This window comes from Chelmon rostratus, chromosome 23 (assembly GCF_017976325.1).
Source record: "Chelmon rostratus isolate fCheRos1 chromosome 23, fCheRos1.pri, whole genome shotgun sequence".
Taxonomy (NCBI): Eukaryota; Metazoa; Chordata; class Actinopteri; order Chaetodontiformes; family Chaetodontidae; genus Chelmon; species Chelmon rostratus.
The window spans coordinates 12,586,957-12,611,902 of record NC_055680.1 but is presented as its reverse complement, the minus strand read 5'-3'; the positions used below and the strand labels follow the sequence as shown (position 1 = coordinate 12,611,902).

The 24,946-nt window shown below is 40.3% G+C and overlaps 4 protein-coding genes across 5 annotated transcripts; 3 read left to right on the top strand and 1 right to left on the bottom strand.

The window, feature by feature from the left end:
• Window positions 1–8,073: 8,073 nt before the first annotated feature.
• tm4sf5 (transmembrane 4 L six family member 5) lies at window positions 8,074–13,556 on the bottom strand. Its single transcript, XM_041965525.1, has 5 exons — window positions 13,375–13,556; window positions 12,069–12,149; window positions 11,304–11,437; window positions 9,659–9,851; window positions 8,074–8,220 (listed from the first exon to the last, which is right to left on the bottom strand). Exons 1-5 carry the CDS (start codon window positions 13,546–13,548, stop codon window positions 8,203–8,205), a joined length of 600 nt encoding a protein of 199 aa, XP_041821459.1. The 5' UTR covers window positions 13,549–13,556; the 3' UTR covers window positions 8,074–8,202.
• A 1,751-nt stretch (window positions 13,557–15,307) lies between these two features.
• On the top strand, window positions 15,308–18,117 carry LOC121626807 (transmembrane protein 272-like). 2 transcript variants are annotated; one of them, XM_041965492.1, is made up of 5 exons: window positions 15,308–15,434; window positions 15,981–16,073; window positions 16,827–16,877; window positions 16,977–17,180; window positions 17,264–18,117. In XM_041965492.1, exons 1-5 carry the CDS (start codon window positions 15,428–15,430, stop codon window positions 17,479–17,481), a joined length of 573 nt encoding a protein of 190 aa, XP_041821426.1. In that variant the 5' UTR covers window positions 15,308–15,427; the 3' UTR covers window positions 17,482–18,117. The 2 variants fall into 2 exon arrangements, with proteins under 2 accessions (XP_041821426.1, XP_041821425.1); XM_041965491.1 differs by having other exon boundaries at window positions 15,415–15,504.
• Window positions 18,118–18,497: 380 nt separating this feature from the next.
• Window positions 18,498–21,455, top strand: zgc:103586. The gene is made up of 5 exons (XM_041965713.1): window positions 18,498–18,504; window positions 18,638–18,754; window positions 19,809–19,920; window positions 20,021–20,078; window positions 21,342–21,455. Exons 1-5 carry the CDS (start codon window positions 18,498–18,500, stop codon window positions 21,453–21,455), a joined length of 408 nt encoding a protein of 135 aa, XP_041821647.1.
• Window positions 21,456–21,747: 292 nt separating this feature from the next.
• Window positions 21,748–24,259, top strand: fis1 (fission, mitochondrial 1). The gene is made up of 5 exons (XM_041965389.1): window positions 21,748–21,801; window positions 22,244–22,376; window positions 22,990–23,066; window positions 23,211–23,316; window positions 23,414–24,259. Exons 1-5 carry the CDS (start codon window positions 21,757–21,759, stop codon window positions 23,515–23,517), a joined length of 465 nt encoding a protein of 154 aa, XP_041821323.1. The 5' UTR covers window positions 21,748–21,756; the 3' UTR covers window positions 23,518–24,259.
• The last annotated feature ends 687 nt before the right edge of the window (window positions 24,260–24,946 follow it).

The following is a 24,946-nucleotide window of genomic DNA, read 5'->3' as shown; positions in this document are numbered from 1 at the left end:
AATATCCATTCTTAAATGATGAGAGGGAGGTCAGGATGTTGGTGTTTACATACCTTCAGCTGAAGCGATGCTCGGTTCCCAGCTCGTGTCGACAAGATTCCAGTAAGTGTCTTACTGAACCACAAACAAAAACAAAACTCGAGCATGTCCTTCACCGCAGCATCTGACGCATGCAATTCAGTTTTGGTGCGTGCTTCTAAAGATGTGACTGTAAAGCAGAAGTGTTTGAGCAGTGGAGGAAAGGGAGACCTAGTTGTGGTGGGAAATCCCTACCTATCCTGTTAGAGTGAGAGGGTTTTAGTGTGAAGTGGATCAAACCTACCAAGAAGAATTAGCAAACAGCGATCACAGATTTCCCTCGAGACCCACCCTATGAAACGCAAAGAAAACACTCCTGTTCAGTAGATTTCGTGTCCATGCAAACGTACAATACGTAGACTGGCCTCATCAACAAGGCTCTGGACCCCAACTCATGTGGACTCTTATCCCATCCCATGCGCTTCACATCTGCACATTGCTTATATTCTTCATGCTTTTATACTGTTAACTTTTGCACATTCCTTGATCAACATTCTGCACGTTCCATCCTCTTCGTTTCATTTTTCAACATGCAACTCTTTTAATGTTGAAAACAGGTACGTTTTTTAGTAATACTTCTCATATTCTGTATGAGTGATTCTTGACTTTTGCAGTACTTGTTTTTCTCTTTTCTTTCTCTACTATGTTTATTATCATGCACTAAGATAATGAGGCAAATTCTTTGTGTGCGAAAACCTACTTGGCAATAAACCTGAAATACAATCTAATGGCAGAAATCCAAGATCAACACTAACAAGTTACCTCTCGTTTCTTGGCTCACGTCCACCAAATATCGTGGAGATCTGTCCAGTGTTTTGAGATGTCATAGCAAGAGTCATGCAAAGCAACAAGGGGCATACGCATAACCTTCTTGTCGACGTACATTATGCTTTCGAGGAAAAAAGGTGTCATCAACGCCTTTCCAGCACAGATGAGTCGCTAGAGCTGGTCACAGCCTGCTGGCTGAGGTTGCTTTACCCTCATGTCTGTATAGACCGTGCAATACAGGAAGCACAAGGTTTACGTCAAAACGCCTTGCATTGCATCAAGTAAAAACATCAAGCTGTGTTACCCTGAAGTCGCACCTAAAGCCGGGATGTGAGACAGACCATGTTTGTGAACTTGTGCTGGCATGAAGCTGGCAGGTAAAATGTGAGTATGACAGTTCTGAGCAACAATATGTACACGTACCTTCATATAAAGACAGATACAGAGGCATGGTCAGAGGAAACCTCATCTGTTCATGGCCCATTTCATGGTTTATTGCTGTTTATTAGCTTTCTGGTTTGTGTTTAATGCTTAATGAGGGCAGTGGAGGGATTTGTCCTAGTGGAAATGTACCCAGATGAGTTCTCAGAGTGAGTCTGCGCCTGCTGGTCCGAAATCACCCAGGAAACAGTCTGTGTGACAGCAGGCACATTTCTTAAGCTGATTCTGGACTGTGAACAAGCAGTAACAGGGACTTACCCACAAAGATTAGTCTTTTTTCTCACATCGAATTCATGCAAAAATGTCTGGAACACGAGGTAGCTCTGTTATTTGCATTGAAAGTGAGAGATGTGCTGAAGCCGATCTTTAACAAGCTGTCATTGTTGATTAAAGGTTATATCTCCAACTGCTGCATGCGTCACGACTGCTTCAAAATCTTTGCAGTCTGTGGGAATGTCCAGTCTTACCTGCAAAGATGTGCATGAGCGTTCATGCAATACATGCACGTGCACGCTCACATGTCCAGATTTGCACCTGTGGATGTGGGTGAAGGGGGGGACAGACTTTGGTTTGACATTGTCTCTAATTTTAAATCGACTCTGTGTGGATGATTAACAGCAGCAAAGTTGGATCGTAGCAGTTCTACAGAGTTGTAATTCTGAATTAAATGTAAGAAGGCATCAAACCAGAAAAAGACTGATTTTCTAATTCTTGTCCCCCGTGCTAACCTTAGCCAATGCGTATTTCATTAACTGAGACTCATGAAAGAGTGTTAAGCAGCAACACCTTTCTTCTTTTGTGCAATAGATACCAAACTTGCACAGAAGTTAGTGTCATGCCTTCACAGAGAGTCAAGTGGTGCCTCTGCGGTGTCACCTCCGTGCATTCAGACACTCGTTCCTCTCCTTGTAAGGTGACAAGTGTCCCTGCCAGTCTGCCAGCAACTTGAATGTGATTATTAGCTTCCTGTGAGCACACGGGGAGGTTCAGATATCAGGAACTGAACCACTCCCACTGTCCCATTGGCCTCAAGTGCCATCGAGCTATCAGACACTTTTAGCAGGGGGACAAAATGGGTGGCGAGTGGAGAGCGGTATTGTCATCGTCCTGACATCATGCCCTGTGAATTTATGCCCTTCTGGTAATTTAATCCCTCAGTGCCACTGCTCCACTGGCCGAGAGACAGGAATAGCAGCGCTGTGAAGGTGCAGAAAGGACGAAGACAGAGATGGAAAGGGCAAGAGCTCTGGTCGAGTTAAAAGGCATCCATTACAACATTTTGACAATGGAATTGTAAATGAGTGTGTGGAAAAAAATGTAGGTTGTTTTGGACGAAAGAACTTGCCAAATTCAAAGTGTCACAAAATGGAGCTCTTCAAAGTGCCAAAACTCAAAATTGTTCTTAAGTAATAGAGTTAAAAAGATGTGCTCAAGTTGTAGGGTAGCAAACAAATGCTGCTGCATTTTAAGAAAAAGGGTTGGAATTATAAGAAGAAGAAGCAAGGGCAATTTTTAAGTTGCATTCAAAAGTCTGTATTCATCGCGTGGCTTGTGAGAAAATTAACATGATGACAGTTTTAAGCTTGACAGGTCTTCAGCAGAGACTGCATAAAACATGGACGTAGTCTCCCTGTGATGTCACCCGTAGGTTTCTGAAGAGCCAATGTGAAGCTCAGTGACAGGGACTATTGGCCAAACTCCCGGATAATCCAAAAACGGACAAAAAGGTGGAGCGTGGGTGGAGCTGAGACGGGCTGGATGAAGTCTGGATGCTGGAACCTAGTGGCTCGCTTTAGCCTTAATATAATTTAAACAAATACATTCTATTAATATTCACCCCCATATAGCTGTTATGAATGTGGAAATTTGCTATAAATACCAAAACTGTTCTGTTATTTCTGCTGTAAAGTTGGGCATTTTAATATAGGGGTCTATGGGGACGGACTCACTTTTGAAACCAGCCTTAAGTAGCCATTTGAGGAACTGCAGTTTTTGGCACTTGCATGATGGCTTCATTTTTTAGCCCTGCAGGTTGCTGCTTAAGTCTCCGCAACCACCAAGTTACTCTCCAGCCCTGACATCAAAAACATTTCAAGATAAAGGCATCAAATTAAGATGCGGTGTAAACAAACTAAAATCAAGTCACTGCAGGATCAAACCAGTTTAGTACCCTGTGTGAGAGTTTACATGGCCCCCACCCAGACTCAGTGTTTCTTGTTCCTGCCCTCCACATTTCCACACCCAGATTTGGTTGATTTTGTTTATGTTGGCATGCTTCTGTGGGGCTGGGATCCAGGACTGACTTGCTGAGGTCGCTCACGGCTGGTTCAGGCCTCTGTCACCATCCTCAGCCTGCCCCCCCTCCTAGTCCAAACAGCATAATTTCATGCTTCATTATCATGTCCTGTTTTTATGTCATCAAGAGAAGTCCTGACACATTTACTGTTCCCAGTGATTACATTAATCCTGAAGTACACGGGGGAAGGGGTCTAATCATGGTTGTATCCTACACAAATCAGCTGATTATGCTGGCTGTAGTAAATAGACAATCTGAGGGCAAAGAGCAGACTTGCTTTACTTCTCAGAGAGCAGGAAAGTGGAAAAAGGGTGTGAAATGTTTTTGGCAGGCTAACTGTATAACAAATAGAAAGGCTGTAATGTCTTCACTTTTCAGACTGATTATTTTACCCCCCAAAACAATGTCAAATAACCTAGATAATACCAAAAAAAGGAAATATTGAATTCTGTCTTTGGAAAATGTGGTAACAAAAAAAAAACACATTACAGTTACTACAAATAGTGAAACGATTCTGTTTTGCTAGTTGTATGTCTGTCTACTATTAATAGTATAGTATCAATAGCACTAAATCAATATGATTAATCAATTAGCTAAGGCCTGTACTTACAACCTCATACCATTGAATATACGATTTAATAGTAGTTAAAACACATTAAATCACATGAATCCAAGTGGAGTCAAAAACTGAGCTGGGATCTGCTAATGCTAAGCTAGTTAAGATTTGGCTGTTTTTTTGAATGAATTGATTTCATTGCTGCCTCCTAAAGTTATCTTTCATAATTCAGTTAATTATCTAACATATCATTCATGAAAATTTTAATCTACAGATATCAACTAGGAAAAGATAAATAAGCATGTTTAATTTTAGCTTTACGCTATGGCTAGTTGTGTCTATCTGACCAGCAAGCTCATGTTATAGTGTTCCTGCTACTATTAGTATTCATCAATGTGAATAAATCAATGTAATACATTTATTAAGACAGAAATTGACAACCTAATACATTTGAATATGTGATTTAAATTATCTTAACCGCAATAAATGATGAATGAATTTTAGTAGGATGAAAAGCTGGCATGCGATCTGCTAACGCGAACCTGGTTAGCTAGATCATAGCTGGGGCTTTTTCTCCATCTTGATTAGCTGTCTCATTTAGTTATGTGTAATAATTAACTGAATTAACAATACGTCATTCAAGAAAATGTGCACTTTTTGTTTTCAGATAAGCAGTGCAAGTACATTAAGTTGTAGCTTTAGCAAAGGCTAGTTCACCACATAGCTAACTTTGTAGAGAATGGGATCGACATGAGTGCAGAGAGCAACGCAAGGCATTGTGGTATTTTAGGACATGAAACTATGAGGCCGAGTAGTTGTGGTGGAGGGATGTTGCGTGGTGTTTATACCGTATTGCTATATTATCAACTGCCATAACCGTTCTCATGGGAAACGGGTCGCTACTGGAGCCGCAAAGATCACAAAGTTTGTGCTCAGCTGTAGTGTTTGTGAGTCCATCAGTTAGCTGGCTATCTATCATCCATAAATAACAGTGAAAGGAGCATGAAATGAAAATGAGTTAGCCTCACAGAGGAGAGCAACCTGTAATGACAAAATGCGATGCAGTGTTGGAAAAGAAGTTGAGTTGACTCTGAAAAACCTGCACCCATCCATTTGTGGGTCTCGAGAGATTTACAATTTCTAAACTGCCCGAGTGTGTAAGCGCTCACACCACAAACAAGCCAGGAAAACATGTCTGGAAATGTCATTTGCAGTGGCTCGTTGAGCTCACCCGACCGCTCTTTGTGTTCGTAAAGATCGAGCCGGTTCATTTCCTCTTTTCTACGTAGCGCTTCTTTGATTCCACTACCCAGGATGCAATGCACCACGCCATGTTTGCCTCTCCTCTGTAGCATTCCTGCTCACTGGCTAGTTGGCTTTCTGTGGCAAAATAAAAAATAATCACATTCTGGACTCAATTCAGTCTTGACCAAATATGTAGATGCGTCTTGCCCGTGAGGCTGCCTTCTTGTGTATGACTTGATTCAACCAGCTGGACCTCTCCACCCCAGGTGGAGCAAAGCTTGTGGATTTACTCCAGTGCTTCACTCAGCGCTACACTTTGTCTGGCTCGCAGGTATGCTGCCAGTAAGCAATAATGCAAAAAAGAAACAAGTGACGCTATGTCTTGTCGGTAATGATGTGTGGTCCAAGTGTAAACGATCATGTTTAAGGGTGATCTGATAATACAGTGCCAGTAACACAGGTGCTGTCAGCATCTGTAAGCAACTGTTACCTTAGCAGTTTAAGACCTGACAAAGAAGGTCCATCTTCATACTTTTTAGGTGATCCTACTGTAAAATGTCACTTTTCATTTGGCTGAATATCAGTGCAGTGTGGTGAGCAATTAAGTCAAATCAGTATATTTATAGGACACATTTAAGAATAACACTAAGATCCTTTACAGAAACGCATGTATGGACAATTAGATGATCAGAAAGTTCTAAAAGCTAGAAATTTAGTTTAAAAGTGAATTGATTTCGGACTTGCTGACAGAGTTGTAAATACACAGCTTGCAGACCTGCTGAATGTACCTGACTGTCAACTTTGTGGCTCGGCTTGGGTCATTCGTGGTGTGGTGGCATAATTGCTAGCCTGGACACTGCTGAGTTATCACTTACGTGTGTCTGACTCGGCCACTGGTTCCAGCATGACTGTTTCTTTTAAATGAGGCTGCGGTTGTGGGCGTGTTGAGGAGATTTCAGCCAAGGTCAGCCTACAGATGAGAACAGTTATGGGGGAGCACAGGCACACCACTGTAGTAATATTACCTCAATTAAAAGCTTTCGCACTGTCATGCACAGATTGTTTTGTGGCAATATCCTGCTCTGTTCAAATTCGCTGGTCTCAACCATGGTCACTGGTTCTGCTTCATGTCACCCTGTTTTTCCCTTCTGCCTCCTTGTTATTCCAGTCAAGCATAAAAAAGATTAAGCAGAGAGGAGAGGCTCAATTTTGGGAAGGGGGTACATTTCCAAATAATGGCGTCACCGCAGGGTCTAAACAAGTGCACAGGCCGAATTTAACAGAAAAAGGTTGAGCTCCAGTGACTGCCTCTTTGTTTGATCTTCTTCTTCTCCTCTCTATATCTTGAGGAACCTCTCGTCTTTCAGTGCGTGCATGCACTTACGTCAGCGTTCGTCTGCAACAACGCTAAACATCACTTTCTTTGCCTCTCCATTCTTTCAGAGGGGCTCCGATTTGCATGAGAAGTGGCCTGAGACTGGGCCCCCTTCCCGTTTTCCTCCCTTTGTCCCAACATTCTTTTATTCCAAATTCTTCTCGGTTATGCTCCTTCCTCGCTTTGTGCTGTGCATTATATAAGAGAGCCGCATAACACCGGCCAGTCACTTAGCTCAGATGGTCACAGCATTGGGCACAGGTCTTATTTCCACATCCACAGCAACATAATCTCCCCTCCCTGTTTGAAAGAAGTGTTCACCTGAAATTTGCAAGGAATTGGAATCAGGCTGTTACTGAAAAGGCATTTAAGCAGAAAGGGACATTGTTAATGAGGCAATGAGGCCACTGAAGCACATCTAAATGTATTTATCTGATCTGCCCAAAGACTTTGGCTTTAGCTTTGAGCAACAGCTTTGGGTTATTTGGTCTCTCTCAAGAGACTGTGTCTATATTTACCTGGGTGCAGCTCTGCAACAGGCTTTTAACTTTAAAGTTAGGTAACAATTACCACGAAGCAGCTCCATGGCAACAAAAGATTATGAGCTTAACCTGCACCTATGCTAACAGGCGCTGCTGGTCCAGATTGTGTACTGTTTATGCAGCTGCAGTGTTCACAGCGTCCACAGGGGGCGTTCTGACCTTTGACCTTGTCTCGATGCACAATAATCCTGTTAGATCTGGCTGTCTGGCTGCATGGGCACAGCATGAGGTGAGCAATTGACAGAGATCCTGACAGTGATTCTGCGTAACTTCCTTAACTGGATAATCAGAGTTACAGAGTGACACAGTTGGTGCACAGGCACATGAATATCAGTGTGTTTTTTTTAGGGTTGAAGCAATGCAAGAAACAAAACAGCAAAGTTCACACAGAATATGACCAGGAAAATAGGTTTTTAATGTTAATAATCACACAGAACTAACAGAACATCCCTGAGGAATTTCACTAATTATGCACAAATCCAATCATAAAATCATGGCTGAGTAGTAAATAATGTTTAATATATTATTTTTTAATTTATCAGCTCTTATTGTGTTGCCATGGTAGTATATAAAAAGAGGCAAATAAAACAAACACACATAATTATTTACAATTATTGCCTTGATCCATGTATGTTCCTTCTTGAATCTTCAGTATTGAAATGAATTATTAATTAGGCAATTAATGAAGAATTCAAAGAAAAATAAGTCAGGCAATACACACAAACCGGCAGATGGAATTACATTCATGGCCTGTAATAATGGAGTAAAGGCGTCGGGTATCAAAAGAAAACCCCAACATGTTTCAAAGAGGGGGATCCCTCAACGTGAGCACTGGGAAACAAGTGAAAAGCAGAAATGCCTCCTGGCCCTTGTGAAGATGACCAGGCGATCTTCCTCAGGTTTACAGTCCACCTTCATCCTGCAACAGGACAGAAGTCACATGTTCATTTCATGTTCGGGACAGGAAGCAAGCCCTCAGATAACTGACAGCGCTGTTAATAAATGCGAGCATCATGTTAATGAGTAGACACCTGATGATACATTACACAGATAGATGTGCCTCTATTTCCTGAGGAGTGTGAGAAATCCAGTGCAATGATGAATAATGTTTCTACAGTGTTTGTGAATCCTGTAGCTGCTATGTCCTTAAAATCAACGTATGTCCCTTATTAGTGTGAATATAAAATATGTCTGAGTATGGACTCAGACAAGTCAGCAAGTCAGCAAAAACGTTTTTTTGGCAGTCCTCACTACTTGTTCAACCATATGCTAATCTGAGCTTAATCTTCAACCTGTTCAAAAGTTATAAATGACCTTCGACCTTTTTCAGTTTTCCTGCCAAGCTGCCAATTGCTGTATTGCACCATTGGGGAATCAAATGAGTCATCGTATCGCGTCAAGTTCAGTTAACTTTAAACAGATAAGACTGGAAAATCTGATGAAGTTTAACACGGGAAGCATCCCAAGCATTTTCTGAACAGAACAAGTTGGATAACTCATTTTTAAAGCAACTCCGACTATTGAATCTTGATGATATCTGGTGTTTTAGCCTTAAATCTCTGCTTTGATTTTGAAGTGTTTAATTTTCTTGCCCAGAGTTATGTGAGAATATCACACTCATGTCTAAATTTAGCTTAACTTAGCACAAATACTGAGGCAACAGTTAGCATGGTGCTATAGAGGGATTAAAAAACATTGTATTCCATAAGTTCAACATTTTAGGAAATATGCTCATTTGCTTTCTTACCAAGAGTTAGAAGACTGATGCCATTCTTATGTTAGTATGCTAGATTTGAAGAGGCTAGCTCTGTCCAAAGGTATCAAAACCCACTGACCAGCACCTCTGCAGTTCTGTAATTAACTTGTTCTGTGTCTTGTTTGTCGAATCCATACAGAAGTGTAAACAGCACAATGTGGTCCCAAAATGTCAAACAGCTCCTTTAACACAGATCTTTTCTTCCTGTTTAATGGTGCAGCTCTTGCTACAGTCCCACCCAGTCTATCCTGCTTGTACCCATATTATCAACACAGGAGTAAATGACAAAACCCTTTCCCTTTCCTGTGTCCCATTAGCGGCAGACCTGGAAATTCAGAATTGCAATCACAGCGCTAAAGCAGCTCTTTAGAATGAGTCCAAACTCATTCTACAAGCTAGTATGAGTAGCTGGCTGACTACCTGCAACCAAACCAGTCATTACTGAACATGTTGCTTCATGTTGGATTGGTCCAGTTTGATACAATTCTGTGTAACTTTCATGACCTCCCCTGCTCAGAAACTCTGTTCAAGGCTCATCATGTGATTTCAAAGACTTTTTTTTTTTTTTTTAGAGGTAGAGGTTCAGAATTTGTCGACCTACATCTTTTCTCTTGCGGCAGTCCCCGCAGAAGCACCCCAAGCAGGCGTTGACCACCTGCATGCCGCAGAGCACCGCCTGCAGCAACCCCATGGCCAGCAGCATGGAGAACAGGACGACGTGCCACATCACTGCGTTAGCAGGTTTTTCGCAGGTGGTCCACATAGTCTGGTTCGTAAGGTAGCTGCCCCCTTCCCTGCAAGGGAGAACAGCAGTAGAGAGTAAGCACTGACCAAGACACACACGGCATTAAGGAAAATATGCGCGAAGCAGGCCAGGTTTGGGGTGAAGGAAGAAAAAGTGTGATGACTGAGTTGGGGAAATATGTGTCAGAGTAAGACGGTGAATGGAACAAGTGAGGAGTGGAGAAAGGAAGCACACGGAAAATAAGAAGCAGAGGAACTGAGAAGTTTTTGACAATGTCGAGAGTTTTGTTGGAGAAAAGTGACATTTGCTGGTTAGCAGTGGAAAATGAAAGAATGGGTTTGACATTTTTGGAAATACAGTTTCTAACTTTTGTGCAAATGTTAACAAAATCTGCCTACCAGCACCTCTAAAGCTCGCTCATAAACATGTTATACCTCATTTGTTTAAAGTGTAAAGAGGACACGTGATGCAGTTTGGTTCTGACGCGCTAGCAGTTTGCCTCTGTTTCCAGCCTTTGTGCTTAGCTATGCTAATTGGCTTAACTGTAGCTTTATAGTTAGTGTACAAATGTTAGAGTGGTTTCGAACATCTCATCTAACTCTCTTCAAGAAAGCCAGTACTCCCAAAATATTTAGCTATTTATTGATAAGGAGAGGGGTCATTTACTGTACAATTTGCAGCAGTCTTAAAAGGAGAAAGATATAAGCTTCCTCAATTTAAAGTAATTTAAAACTATTGGACTTACTTATTGACTAACTACAGTTTGTTCACTGTGCACAGTAATGGACAGTAAACAGGATAGCAGAACTCCTCATTGAAAAACAGAAACACAAAAAGGGGAAATTGAGGTTTGCTGGAGGAAAGACCTTGTGAGCTTGAATATTAATATCCTAACATGGATTGTGTAATCAAACTTGGTTCCCTGCCTTTAAACACTGGTGCCCTTTGTGCTTCTGGCATCACAGAGAGCAATAGCCTGCATATGAACAACATTCTGCATTTATTAACATGCATCCAGATTGCCTGACGGGGCTCAATCAGGTGACAGGTGACGCTTCATTAGTGCCATCCATGTTATCCTTACAGCATCAGGACTTTGGCTAATCTTTATTATTAGTCATATGGTTTGAGGTCAGCATGGAGCTAAAGTGCACTAGAGGAACTGTTCCTCAACCGTAAAAGCCCAGACTCATCATTAGCAGTTAGCAGTGACGAGTGATGATTGAGCTAAAAAAGAATTTCCCTTCATGCATTAAGAAGGTTTTACATCACAAAAAAAGAAGGGCTGCAGTTTACTCTCAGTTATCAGGCTCATCACTACAGAAACAACGTGCTGGTCCATTCTGCCACCTACTGGATTTTTAAAATATTGCATTTTTTATGCGTATAATCAGGAACTGCAACTTTTTCTGCAGCTCTTACAAAGAAAAATAAACATGAATGATGCAGATAACAAAAGTTGATCAGAACACATGTGAGTGATGGTGGGAGAAACACTCACAATTTTTCAAAGGGGTATATCCATTCATTGGCCACCTCGCACTTGGGTCCAACAGCAAGACCCCATGAGGACGCAAAGATGCAGTAGACCGCTCCGAGCAAACCGAAAGCAGAGCAGAACACCGAGTTGAGCATCTGAAAGAGAGATGGGATTATGTTATTTATTTGTTATCTTGTCATTTGTCCAAGATGTGACAGGCAGGCACAAGGTCTGAATGTGGGTTTCCTTTTTGGAGGATGTTTTTTTACTCATTTATCAGTGTTTTCTTGCCTAAAGTGGGCCTGTGGCACCCTTTGAGGCTGTTGTATGCAGCTTGGCTTCATTGGTGAAAATATTTGACATTCTAGTTGAAGAATTACAGAATCACAAAATAACAATACTCAAATTAAAGGCAGGTTACACTGATTTTATTTGCTGACAGGCCACAAAACTAGCCAGTCAGCAGTTCCTACTAAATAAAGAGTGAGTGCTCTTCACTCTTTAATGGAGGCAGAGTTGGAAGAAGTACTCAGATCTTTTACTCCAATAAAAGAAGTAATACCACAGTGCAAGCTTTAAATAGCTACTCACAGTACAGTAAATTCAATCCTATAATGACATGATGGCACTGTCCATATGGTGTATGTGCAATAAAATGTACATGATTCTAGTTTGTCCCTCCATCGTTGGTACGACACCGCCCTCGCCTTCGCCTTTTACCACCCATGGTTATCAGTCCAGTCCCTGCACTGACATAATGTAAATCTCCTAAATTACTCTACTCACCCGGCAACGATTGCCACAGCAACCTGCTCCGCAGCAACCCTTGCCCCCGGCCCTGATAGCTGAGCAGCTCGGACACAACATCTGAAAAGCGGAAAACAGAGATGAAGTTTTCTCATACTTACTCCCACTTTAAGTGTTTAAATGCAAGCCAGAGTTCCTCAAAAGCATTTCATATAGAGATATGGTTTGTGTGTGTTTGTGTCTACCATACACAATGCAGTTGTTGTTGTGTGTGTGTGTGTGTGTGCGTGCGTGTGTGTGTGTGTGTGTGCTCTCCTATCTCCGAAACCAAATATTTGTGAATCCTGAGTCAAGTTTTACTCTCTCGTCCCAGCAGGCAATGACATCCACTCAGCTGGGAGTGGGAAAGAAACGTCCTGCTCACTGCTCCAAACTGTAATCTCACGGTGATAAAGACTCAAAGGTCCCTCTGATCTGTTTATGAGATTATTTTTTTTATGAGCTCTTTATTGCCGCTGTCAACCTATGAAATACCAAGATTATGTCAGTGGAAATAATCACATTTGTGTACACGTGTGTGTCCCTGATGAGGAAGTGCAGGTGGACAATGTTTAAATGTTACTCTTCAAAGTTTCCTTTATAAGCAGTGGAGGTAGTACTAAGATCACAGCAATACCACAGTGTAAATAAACCAAAAGTATCTAAAGTACTCAATTAAAAAAAAAGGCTGAAAAATTGGTGACATGCTATTTTTCAGTTTTAATCCTGTACCTGATTGAGTTATTTGTTGTATATATTGGATGGTTTAATCTATAACATTGCATCATTTTAAATGCAGTATGAAGTGGCCTCAAATACTCAAAGTACAAGTATCTAAGAAATGGAGGTGAGTTCAGTTGCTTTGTTCTGTTTGTTTCAAGGATTTTTAAGGCAAAATCTTGCTTCAGTTGAGTTTAATTTTGTCTGACATCCTGCATATACGTTCATTCATGGTTCCCTGTCATTCAGCATTAAATGGTTTTTATGTTTGGATAGTTTATGATCTGGGTGAGGTTTTCCTAGTCTGGACTTTGACTGACAGCTGAATATTCCTTTAAAATAAAGCCCAGGCACAGGGACAGGGACAGTTCTGAGGATTCAACACTAAAATAATAAAATAATTTGACAAAATTATGTTATACTTCTTAGAAAAGTCTTGTGATTACTCCCCCAAACCAGTAAAAGCAATGAGAGTTTACAGGTTTACACAGCACAGAGTTAATGACTGAAAAAAAAACAATAAAACAAACCATAAAACATCAAACCAGACTTTGTAGGTGCACACAGATCATAATCCTTTACTCACAAAGACACCTCCTCCGATGAGCCCCCCCATGAGCCAGGCCTGGGTGGAGATGTGGTCTCTCTCCTGTTCCTCCCCATTGGGGAAGAACAGCAGCAGGTTGGCGATCATGCAGATGAACGCTGAGGGCAGCAGGATCAGGCCCACCAGGCGGGAACACTTCCCTGTACAACACATGGTCTTCACCTTTCCTTTCCTCTTGTTTGCCGATGCCTCTACCTCTCTGCTCTCCCTGCGAGTGTCTTTTTTCCTCGCTTTAAGTCAGGAGGAAGGTGGTGAAATGTGGGCGAAACAAAAAAAAGGAGGCGCATGAGCTCACACCTCTCGCGCTGTCGGAGTCAAACACAGCCCGTGACAGTTACAGCAGGAAGGAGAGAGGGAACAAAGGCCAAGTATCGGTGAGGCTGCCTGCAATCTGATTTCAGACCTGTGCTTCTTCTCATGAGTCTCAGGTACAAATGAAAATAATCAATGGAGGGGGGGCAGGTTAAAATGCAGGAGAAACATTAAGCCTAAACAAACTAAAGAACACAGAGTGGACAGGTGTGTGTGTGTGTGTGTGTGTGTGTGTGTGTGTGTGTGTGTGTGTGTGTGTGTGATATGCAGCTGGACGCCCTTTGATACCAACTCTGCTAACTCTGTTTCATCTGTTTATGCAATGCAAACAGAAGAGAGGGCTTGGCCTAAGATACAAAGAGTCTAACTCTAAGTCACTGGTGCAGTATGAGCTGTGAAACAATGAGCTTGTGTGTGTGTGTGCAGTTATCATTCTACAAATAAAGTGTCTCTGCAAGGTGTCGAGTCACCAGAGCATCTTCAATGCCGAGTCTCTGGACCTCTATTCGAGGGATGAACACCATTCTTCCAGAAGATATTCCCCCATTTGGCGTTTTGATGATGGCGGTGGAGAGCTTTGTCTAGGGTCCAAAATCTCCCACAGGTGTTCAGGTTGAGATCGGGTAACTGAGAAGGCCACAGGATGCGATTCACATCATTGTCAAACTCATCAGTCCATTCTGTGCGTCCTCGTGCCCTGCGGATGGAGCTTTGTCATCCTGGAAGAGAACACTCTCATCCGGATAGAAATGTTTCATCATCGAGGAAAGGTGCCCAGGGCTGGAAAAAAAACACTGTAATGATAAATAACTGCAAATCAACACCTAATAGTTTGCTAGTACTCAATATCTAGTATGTAAAAATTAAATGTAACTCTATTCTGGCAAAAATGTCTGCAAAATCAAAGCCTCTGTGCACACAGCAAAAGAGTGGAACAATCTTAGGTCACTGCTTTGCATCAGGCTGATTATATTAACATTAGACAAAATCCTTATTACAATAATATTGTGATAATGAATTCAGCTCGAGTGCACTAATATGTTGAAACATTACATAAAAAGGTGGTTTAAGGGCCAAAATCCTAGGGCCCCTTAATGCCTCAGAGTCACTGTTTGGCAATTTGATTAATTGCACATTTGTCTGGTACTATGCACCGTTAAAGTATGACTCACACCAAGGATAATGGCCCTAAAGTGGTTCCCGCATGCTCTCTTCTGCTCTTATCTGCGCTTAAGGCCCTGTCACAATCTTGTTATAATGACTTTATTACTTCAGGTGTGCTTACGTGGTGCATATTCCTAAAGAATATATGTATTTAATCAAATTGTCACAAATTAACTGCACAGGCAGTTTTCAGCAAAGGAGTCCTGGTTGATTTCCAGGAGCTAGTGCAATGTAGCTGCCACAGTCTGCTGTATGCAACATGACACATACACAATGCATGGAGAGTAGAAGGAGCAAAGGGTTTGTTTGCACAATTGCATACAGCTTCTTAATCTAATTTTGAATACATGTAATTGTAGTTATTCTAAATGTTCTCATGAAGTAGTTTTACTTTCACTTTCTGTGCATAGTTTGCATGACATCACATGCACTAACAGGTCTGTCCTGTCCACTGCTGTCCACAGTATCAAAACATCCGCTTTGTAGAAATCCCCAGTTGTTCTTCTAAGTTTCGCTTACTGAAGTCATTCGACCGAGCGTTCAAGGAGAGGAAGCAATGACAGGCAAGTGTGTTCTTTTATAACCGCACAAAAATGTGTTTGAGGAGCTGTGGCGACCTGTCAGCTATTTCAGGTAGAGCTGTCATCCTTTGATTGACACGACATCCAACACGATTCCAATAAATGGTCTGATAGTGTGATATTTACTTAATCCTTGTGTGATTTTTCAATATTTACTCATTTACTGCACTCTGTTATTGGCTGCACACCATCTGCCAAAAGGTTGCAGCCAAGAATACAGCCCTTAGCATTTAGTTGAAAGCACCACTGCGCACCAGAGCTGCTAGCATGGCTGTAGACTCTTAGTCTTGCTTTGTAAAATGTGTTTATATTGTAACTTTGTGCAAGTTGCTCTTACAACAATGTTTTCTGACAACAAAGGGATCTTATCAGTCTGCGTTTATGGGATTTTATGCTGAAATGGGTCCAATAAAACATTAAAGATGTGCTCATTCAGTGTTTCATCTATCATAAAAAGATGAATGACATTATCTCATCAAGCATGTAAACTGTGGGAGACTAATGCTAGTCTCTATGTTTGCTCTTTAGCCCCACCTACAGGCCGCCCAGTCGCAATAACCGTTGGTGCCATATGGAGGTTTCACTTGAAACCTCCACCGCCCAGACCCCCAAGACTATCAGGTGAGCATTATAAAGACTCAGTTGCCAGTTTATCAGGTAGGTTACACATCGAAAACTAATGTAGTCCAATGCAGCAGCCCTGCAACTAATCCTGCCTTCAACTTCAACTTTATGGATAATGTTCAAGTCTGTAATTTGTGGTTTTATACTGACAGGTGTTTCTAATAGTCTACCTTTGAGTGATAAAAATGTGTGTGGAAACTAGACATCCCCCTCAATGCCATACAGTCCACTGGCAAAAAACCCAACAGCAATAAACTACAGCCTCCATAAATGACAAAGCAAACAAAATAATCTTCAGGGAGGTAGGATTTATTGCAGGGCTGTAGCTTGGCGAACCTAATAAAGTGGCACATCTGTAATAAGTTTTAGTTACAAAAACATACAATGCAGTTTGCAAACAATAAATCAATAAGAATACAGATGACGCATGCTGTAAATCATGTTCTCAGAGCAGTTTATATTTGTGTATTCTTAGAAAAGTCCACTTTTAATCATCTTTGTAGTTTTTGTCAGTTGTTATAACTGAGTTTGGTTAAGGTTACAGTAATGTTCATTAAATGTTAATTTAGTGTAATAATACGATTTATTTGTATTGAACTTTTCAAAACAAAGTTATGAAGTGCTTCATTAAAAAAACAGACATTTCTCACATTTTAAGCCAAAAAAAGCTATCATATGCATAACTTAAAATATGCAGTTAATCTCACCTTAGCAGTTTGAATCTGGCATTTATTCAGCTGTCACCTACAGATGCAGTTACAGCGGGATGGGTTGTCTTAACTCTGGCACGAGTCATCTACGGTCAGTATGCACTTCCTTCAACATGATGTTTTACTATATTGTCTTTCAGCAACCCTCAGTTTTGTAACCTCACATTGCTCTGGCCACATCTACCCACAGGCGTTGCCTATTTCAATGAGTGCCCTCAGCAACCGAACATTCCCAACTACCTGTTAGGTCTGGCTCTGATACCACTGCTAATGATACCATTTGTGACCCTCCCCTGCGAGAGCGAGGCAGCTCAGCCACAGGAGCACCCCAAGGGTCTCAAAGCCTGCCTGTTGTGTTTGATAGGCCTGTTCATCTTCATGTGGAACCTGGCAGGTAAGGACGAAAAATACCACAGGTGTGATCCCATCGGCTGATTAAAAACTGCAACTGAACGTTTTTGTCCCATGCGCCTACAGGTGGCGTGTTGGTCTTCTCAGTCTATCAGCCCAACTATGATCCCACAGCAGCTGACGGTCTTTACTGTGATAAGACCCTGTACACGTTCGCCTTCTGGAACGCAGTGTGGGAGACTTTGGGAATTTGTTTCCACCTAGCCAAACTCTGCAAAGGGCTGCTGTGTTGTGTGATGGTGAATCCTGCACCAGCAAACGGAGACTTCTATAGCAACGTATGAGGCATGGATGGATCAAAGATTGACATAATTATCTGCATGAAATGATATTGCATTTTGCTCACTGAGTTGGTCTTTGCAGTAATTTTCTAATCCTTTGTGCAGGGGAGGAATTATCTCCAACAGTCATATGCAGCTTCTTGGGAATCAGGTTTAGGTTTTCATCTATATGTGAGAGAGTGAATGTTTTTTATAGGCCTCCAACTGACAGTTATTTAAATTGTGGATTAATCTGCCAATTATTTATCCTATTAAGCTGTTGGCCATTGCAGAACTTGGAGGCTGGACAAGGGAAAAGCTGGAATTCTTCTGATCAAAATAGTTGCCAATTCATCTTCTATCAGTCAACTAATCTATAAATAATTCTCCCCCCATAATTTTGTAGTTTCCCTCTAAATGTGGTTATTGTTATGGTTTTTTAACCGTATGTGTTCATTGGTTTCTATTTTCCACTTTGTTTTTGACAAATTGTAATTATTTTTCTTTGGCATTGACTGTTTTGTCCCCAAAGATGTGTAAAGTTGTAAGTTTTACTATATGTACTATTTATGTTTATCTATGTGCTGAGTATTTGTTTAAGTTAATATGTATTTTTGCTAGAATGTCGGTTTTAAATAAAGGTTGTTGGTTTAAACTGTATGAAGCCTTGTGTTAAAACACCGCAACAATAATAACAAAACAATATGGGTACATCTTCATTGCCATGGTGCAATTGGAAGTTCGTTCACGAGGTCTTTGGAGCGGTATTTGTCATCGGTGCAGTTAGTTCAAAAACCCCGTTTTCTCGCGAGAGAATTGTGACAAAAGTCAGGTCCAATCGGGTCGTGATGCTCCAGTCCCAAACTGCACAGCCAATAGCGTGGAGGTAAACAATGCGCGTGCAGCGGACACGCACCCCGTTGTTCTCTCTCCTGTCGCCAACCGTGTTAGACTGAACCAAACTTTATTTCAATTAAAGCTGTCGGGGGTGACGTCGTCCACAGCTGCCCACCATAAACTACGAACAGTCTGCTTCTGCCATGACAGGCAAGTCCAGCTCCCTGTGTCACACTTTTCCTCACAACAACGCTTTCCCATCACACTTGACTTTTGATGTGTGTCATCAGAAATGCTAACTAACCCTGTTTTGTTCATTCCTGGGGCTTTCTGTTGTGTGCAGATACAGTGAAAGAGCTCGTTTCAAAGTGCCTGCAGGCTCGGGACATGGCATACTGTCCATACAGCCAATTCCCTGTTGGTGCCGCCATATTAACAGCAGATGGCGCCATAATTACAGGTAATAACCCATCAGGTGACTTCTCTCCTTCCAAGTGCACCCATCAGGCCTTTCTGAAAAATGAATATGCAGTGGCCAAAAGAAACTATACGCATGTACTTAAGTACTGCATGTTAGTACAGTTTTCAGGTAATTGTACTACTACTACTACTACTTTATGCTTCTGCTTCATTAAATTAATTACTAATGATTAATTATTTGATAGTTACTCGTCACTCCATTGCATTGCCTTAGATTAAACTGTCAACAATCTATCAGGTGGTAAAAATTAGCTCCACCTCAACCAGCTACAGCGATAAAATGCTGCTCACACGTTAATGCATCAGTATCAACAATCCAACAGTAAAATAAATTATATTAACTTCACAGAGGCCAATTCTGTGCATTACAAGTACTTAGATGTAAAAGTATATTTTGCTGGTATACTTCTGTAAATTTACTTAAGATGTTGAATGCAGGACTTGTAATGGACTTTTTTTGAGATAAAATAAGGGATTACTTTATATACAGAGGGAATTTGTTAACAGCAATTGCAGTGCAAAGTCGGAAAGCGCAACTTTATAGAGTGCAAATAGAAATAAAAAAGGGTAAAGATTATCAATAAGGTATAAAATGAAATGTACACAATGCCAGAAGTGTGTCAGGTTATCGAAAACCATATGTTCGTATCTTGTCTTACAGGTCTGAATTAATGTGCATTGTTATGCAGAAAATTACCAAAAAGTATATTAAATAATTGAAAATAGCTCCACCTCAACCAGCCACCGTATTAAGATGCTGCCTACACACACATCCATAAGTAATAATACAATAATAGTCTGATGCATACTGTAAGTTTTAATATGTAGAACAACACTTTCTACATTGATATACATATATAAATATATACATTACTGTTAACACTTCTGTAAACAGAAATTATAAATTGGTGCATGAAAAGAAAGAGACAGAATATATCTAGAATCAAATGTACAACTCATGAAGTAATCAGTGTAAAATGTGTACAGTGAGTCTAAAAAGGAGTCCAGAGTCTAAAGTATTTGTGTGTTTTCAGGCTGTAATGTAGAGAACGCCTCCTACGGTCTGACAGTGTGTGCTGAGCGGACGGCCATCCAGAGGGCCGTGGTGGAAGGACACCGAAAGTTTGCTGCCATTGCTGTGACCTGGTGACACTCTCACTCTCTATAATGACACTGATGCCACATTAAGAGTTTCATATAGCACATACTCTCACTGATCCTCCCTCCCTCCCTCTCCTCTGTGTAGTGATATCAAAGATCGCTTTGTTGGGCCATGTGGAGCATGTCGGCAGGTTCTTATGGAGGTGAGAGATCTCTTTTATGACCAGAACTGGCAATCATTATCGCCTGATCAGTGAGTGATACACTGCAAAAACTTTCCATCTCGCTGAGTTATTTCTGTGTGCCCTAAAAACATCTGCCAGTGCAGTGAAAACATTTTAATTGGTCTCTTTAATAAATCAGTTTGATGATTCTTTTAAGATGTCCTAGAAATGAGTGTATCTTGAAACAATAAAGAACAAGGCAGGTCACTGAATTAAAATAAAGAAAACTTGATTTTAGAAAATCCTTGAAATAAGTACATTTGCATTTGGAACAAGTGAGAATTTTCTCTCTGCACTGGCAGTTTCTTTCACTTGATCTAGGAAGAAAACATACATACAGAGATAAAAAATAAAAAAAATAAGAATAAGAATAAGTTTTGCAGTGTATATGAACCAGGAACACTAGTTCTCCCTTATCAGACCCATATTTGGGTATTGCAGTAGGCAGCAGTGGGTGTGTGTACAGCAGGCGCCTCTTTATTTTACAGACACAGATACTAGGTTACTAGCACAATAAAATGCTGTAGCTCCCTCATAAAGCAGAGCAGCAGTGTTGAGTAAATTAGATTACAGGAAAAGTTTTTTTTTCTCCACATAAAACTTTAAGGCCTCAAATTCAGCAGTTTTAGTAATAAACTAATACTTCAGATGATGCAAATAAAATATAGGCATGTTTTATTTGCATCATCTGAAGTACCATTTTTAAGTCAGCACTTAACTCTTTGGTTTCAGATCACACTTAGTCCTTCTTTGTTAAATAGCAATGTAAGACAGTATTCTGCACACTGCAGCCGTGGCTATAGCTACCGGACAGTGAGGTGATGAAATGTTTTTTTCAGGGAACGTGGGGGTTTTAGCAAGGTGTGTGTGTGGGTGACTTGGCTGGACATGCTGGATGTTTTATATGCTGTTTCCAGTGTTTTTAGACCTGCCATTTAGCTGCAAATGTGACACCTTTTAGGTCAAGAAAAATAAGTAAATTAAGGATTTAGCTTTACTCCACCAGAATTGTATTACTAAAGTGTGGTGGGGCCTTAAAACCACGTTCAGACCTTCATGTTGGCAACTAACATTCCCCCAAAACATAACTAAACAGTGAACAGAATAAAAACAAAATGCAAAATTGAAATATTATAAATTTAGTATGCTCATGACCTCAGTGTTTATATAGATTCATGTCTATGACACTATCTATACCTTTCATCTTGGCTTTTTCTCTTTGCTATGCATCTGTCTCACCAGTTTGGATCAGACTGGACTGTATACTTGACCAAGCCAGATGGATCCTACAAGGAAACCAGCCTCAGTGAACTGTTGCCTCTCGCCTTTTCTCCAGCCCACCTCACAAAGAACTGATGATCACTGTTGTTTAGTACTTAAGTAGGCCTACTTTTTAGCTGCAATGTGTCTTTTTGTCTTAAAACTGCAAATTAGGTAAACAATAAAGAACATTTTTTCCCTTATCATGTGTGATTACTATTATTATTATTATTGTTAGTAGTAGTAGTAGTAGTAGTAGTAGTACTGGTAGTAGTAGGATTATTAGTATATTATCATCATCATGCAACAGACCTTTTCCAGAGATTTTCTGATGACGACTCAAAAACATAGGTCACGTGATTAAAAGTGGGCGTGTTCGAGCACACTTTCCGGAAACATGGAGGCTGTTGTGAGTGATGTGGTAGCTCCTGAAGACCTTTTAGTAAGTTTTCGAATTATTAAACCTCTTTCTGTCTTAAAACACACACACTGGCACATGGACGACACCCACTGATGGTCTTATAACACGACGTTTACTGGGTAACGGCTGAAACTTGGGTGAAAAGCGGCGCGGAGGAGGATACTTTGTCGCGTCACAAAGCTAGCTAAATGCTAATGATGATGTTTATGGTCAAAAACTGTTAGCGGCGTCGTCGTAATGTCCGTATGGTATGACTCATGCTAGAAACAGTTTGAGAGTTATATGTGTTTTGGGGGCATTAATGCCCAACAGCTGGAGCCGAACTACTATTTTGGCTGTTTTTCAACTTTGGAGATATTACAGAATGAGTGCCACAGTACTTGCCAAAACGCACACTGAAAAACAAATATTACACAAATGCACTTTCGCGGTCACTTCATGTTTCTGTTTTTTGTCTTTACAGAAATTTGAGAAGAAATACAACAATGAGCTGGTGAAGGGAGCCGTCTCCAAAGACACAAAGTTTGAATATGCTTGGTGTCTGATCAGGAGTAAATACTCAGACGACATCAAGAAGGGAATCGTACTTTTGGAAGGTGAGTTCATAAAAATAAACATGTTTTTATTGTTATTGTATGAATGCTGTTGTGCCCGGCATTGTGGTAGAGGGTTGTTTTAGTATGTATAATGCTTACAATCAATACAGTATTGGCTTTATGAATGATCGATTATTGAATTCAGAGGGAGTTGAAAATGCAGCATCTATTAGAACTATAATTTCTATCTATTATTTTCATTATCAATTAGTCTGCAGACTTTTTTCTCGATTATTTTGTTGGTTAGTTATTCAATTTATTGTTTAGTCAGAATATTGAATAAAAAAAACAAAAAATATTCACATATGGGAAGCTGGAACCAGGAAAATTTTGACACTCATGGATTTTAAAAAAAAATGTACCACATTAATCAGCTCTGAATTTTTTTTTTCTGTTGATCGATCAATAAATTGGCCAGTTGTTCCAACTCTACCTGGTTGCTTTAGCTTAACATGATAATTATAATATTAGTCATTGAGATTATATATTTTTGTCTACTGGATGGTGTTTCAGAAACAGTGTGATGCACTCAGTAATATAAAAATTATATTTATTCTTTCACAAGTAAACCGTTTGAATCTTTTGTGTCTGTGTGTGTGTGTGTTTCTTGTAGAGCTTGTTCAGAAAGCATCGAAGGACGACTCCCGGGACTTCCTGTTTTACCTTGCAGTGGCCAACTACAGACTCAAAGTGAGTACAATAATGATAATTCATTTACATTAAAATTATAGCATGTTCATCATTTTTAATGCAGCCCTCACATTTGATTACATTGTGTAAAGTGTGCACACATCGAAGAATGCTTTTATTTTCTCTGCACTGTTCGTCCTCCAGGAATATGAGAAAGCCCTGAAGTACATCCGAACTCTTCTAAGGAACGAGCCGGGGAACAAGCAGGCTCAGGAGCTGGAGAATCTCATCAACAAGGCTTTGAAGAAAGGTAATAACCGATCTGAGTCGTAACGTAATAATAGAATTTGATCATGTTGTTGCGGTGAATAAATACAGAATGCTGACTCTCACCTGTTGTCATCTAGACGGCTTGGTTGGCATGGCGATCGTGGGGGGAATCGGCCTTGGCGTGGCCGGTTTGGCGGGCCTCATCGGCCTGGCTGTGTCAAAGGGAGCTGCTAAATCCTAACTTGGACATGGGACACAGTGTTTTCATTTTGCTGGACTGACACACTGACCCTTCCCCTGCCTAAAGAATTTAAATTTGTGGAGAAAGTTTGATGGATGGAACATTTTGGTTATAATATGTACTGCAACACATTAAAGGTATGAATAACGGCAATTGATAAACTGTGTTCACATTTTAACAGGGTTGAGATTCACCATACCTAAGACATTACTTAGCTGTTTAATCACACACTCATAGCATGGCACTTTCTTATCATTTCTGTAAATAAATTAAAATAGTCAAGGTGCAGCTCAATTTTATGTAATATCTTAGTTAGTATGCACCTCAGCCTAAACTTCCTTAGGTGACATTTATATTTTGTAAAAATATACCTTTATAAAAGTGCAGCGGTGGCTCTGTAACTGTCTAATTATTTTTGACATGAAGAAGTGCATTGTTTCGGAAAGTGTTTTTTCGTGCCGTAGGAAGTGTAGCTTGTGTGTGGTTTGTTTGCTGGAGAGGTGGCACTGACTCTGGCGTATAGCTGGTAGAAGAAGACTGTAAGTCCAGCTGCTGCTGTGGAGGTGTTGATGAGATGTTTGCATTCATTTTGGACATGAGGCTTCTTGTCATTTGTTCTAATACAACTTTAAAAATGGGAATGAATACCTTTGCCATTTAAAATACATTTCCTAACATGTACATGTGCTACATTTAATCGGTTGTGTTTTCCATCTTGTAAAATAAAATGATTTTGAACTGAGAGAATTGTGTTCTCAGGAAATGAGTGTTGAATACCAAACAGACAGAGGTATGCATCACTTTAGAGAGCTTTAAGAGAATATACAACAATTTCAACATTTTTTTTCCATCTGTCTTAATTGGCAGATAATCATGATATGACATAAAATGGAAATTTGGGAAGATGGCTTTGAAATGTAATCAGACTTTGCAGAGGGACATTTTGAACTAAACTAAACTAAAAGCAGCTGGAGCAAATAAAAAATGACCTCCAAAACAAAAATAACTTTTCATATCAGGCTAATTTTCAGAATGATATCAGGTAATCTCACATTAAGTTATTATATGATCATTTTAAAATGTTTACGTTTATTTATTTGATATTGAACTCTTTGGGTGTCCATATTTTGATATAAGAAACTCGTCTTTAACTTCTGTGCCCGTTGCTCCACATGAGGTTTTAAAACCTACAATCCTGACATTGTTTGAGAGGATGGATACCTAAATGTATACAAAACTTTCATCTGCATAAAATCATATATCATGACATGACAATCAAGACCAGGAAACTGATTTTCCATTTATGTAAATTGGCAACCATTTATCAATAATTTCTTTCAAATATTTTTTGTTGATGGAGCAAAGTCTCATCTATAATTCTGTTCTTATCACTGTCATTTATTGACTATTACATTTACAATGAGGTTTT

What these genes read in the sequence shown, in the direction of transcription:
- tm4sf5 (XM_041965525.1), bottom strand. Translation starts at nt 13,548, where the DNA reads ATGTGTTGTACAGGGAAGTGTTCCCGCCTGGTGGGCCTGATCCTGCTG. An exon ending in GCTGTGGCAATCGTTGCCGG is followed by an intron (nt 11,438 to 12,068) that starts GTGAGTAGAGTA and finishes TCTCTCTTTCAG; the next exon opens with ATGCTCAACTCGGTGTTCTG. An exon ending in ATATACCCCTTTGAAAAATT is followed by an intron (nt 9,852 to 11,303) that starts GTGAGTGTTTCT and finishes TCTCCCTTGCAG; the next exon opens with GGAAGGGGGCAGCTACCTTA.
- LOC121626807 (XM_041965491.1), top strand. Translation starts at nt 15,465, where the DNA reads ATGTGTTTGAGGAGCTGTGGCGACCTGTCAGCTATTTCAG. An exon ending in CAGACCCCCAAGACTATCAG is followed by an intron (nt 16,074 to 16,826) that starts GTGAGCATTATA and finishes TGTCACCTACAG; the next exon opens with ATGCAGTTACAGCGGGATGG. An exon ending in TCTGGCACGAGTCATCTACG is followed by an intron (nt 16,878 to 16,976) that starts GTCAGTATGCAC and finishes ATCTACCCACAG; the next exon opens with GCGTTGCCTATTTCAATGAG.
- zgc:103586 (XM_041965713.1), top strand. An exon ending in AGATGGCGCCATAATTACAG is followed by an intron (nt 18,755 to 19,808) that starts GTAATAACCCAT and finishes GTGTGTTTTCAG; the next exon opens with GCTGTAATGTAGAGAACGCC. An exon ending in GTCGGCAGGTTCTTATGGAG is followed by an intron (nt 20,079 to 21,341) that starts GTGAGAGATCTC and finishes CTGTCTCACCAG; the next exon opens with TTTGGATCAGACTGGACTGT.
- fis1 (XM_041965389.1), top strand. Translation starts at nt 21,757, where the DNA reads ATGGAGGCTGTTGTGAGTGATGTGGTAGCTCCTGAAGACCTTTTA. An exon ending in TAGCTCCTGAAGACCTTTTA is followed by an intron (nt 21,802 to 22,243) that starts GTAAGTTTTCGA and finishes TTGTCTTTACAG; the next exon opens with AAATTTGAGAAGAAATACAA. An exon ending in GGGAATCGTACTTTTGGAAG is followed by an intron (nt 22,377 to 22,989) that starts GTGAGTTCATAA and finishes TGTTTCTTGTAG; the next exon opens with AGCTTGTTCAGAAAGCATCG.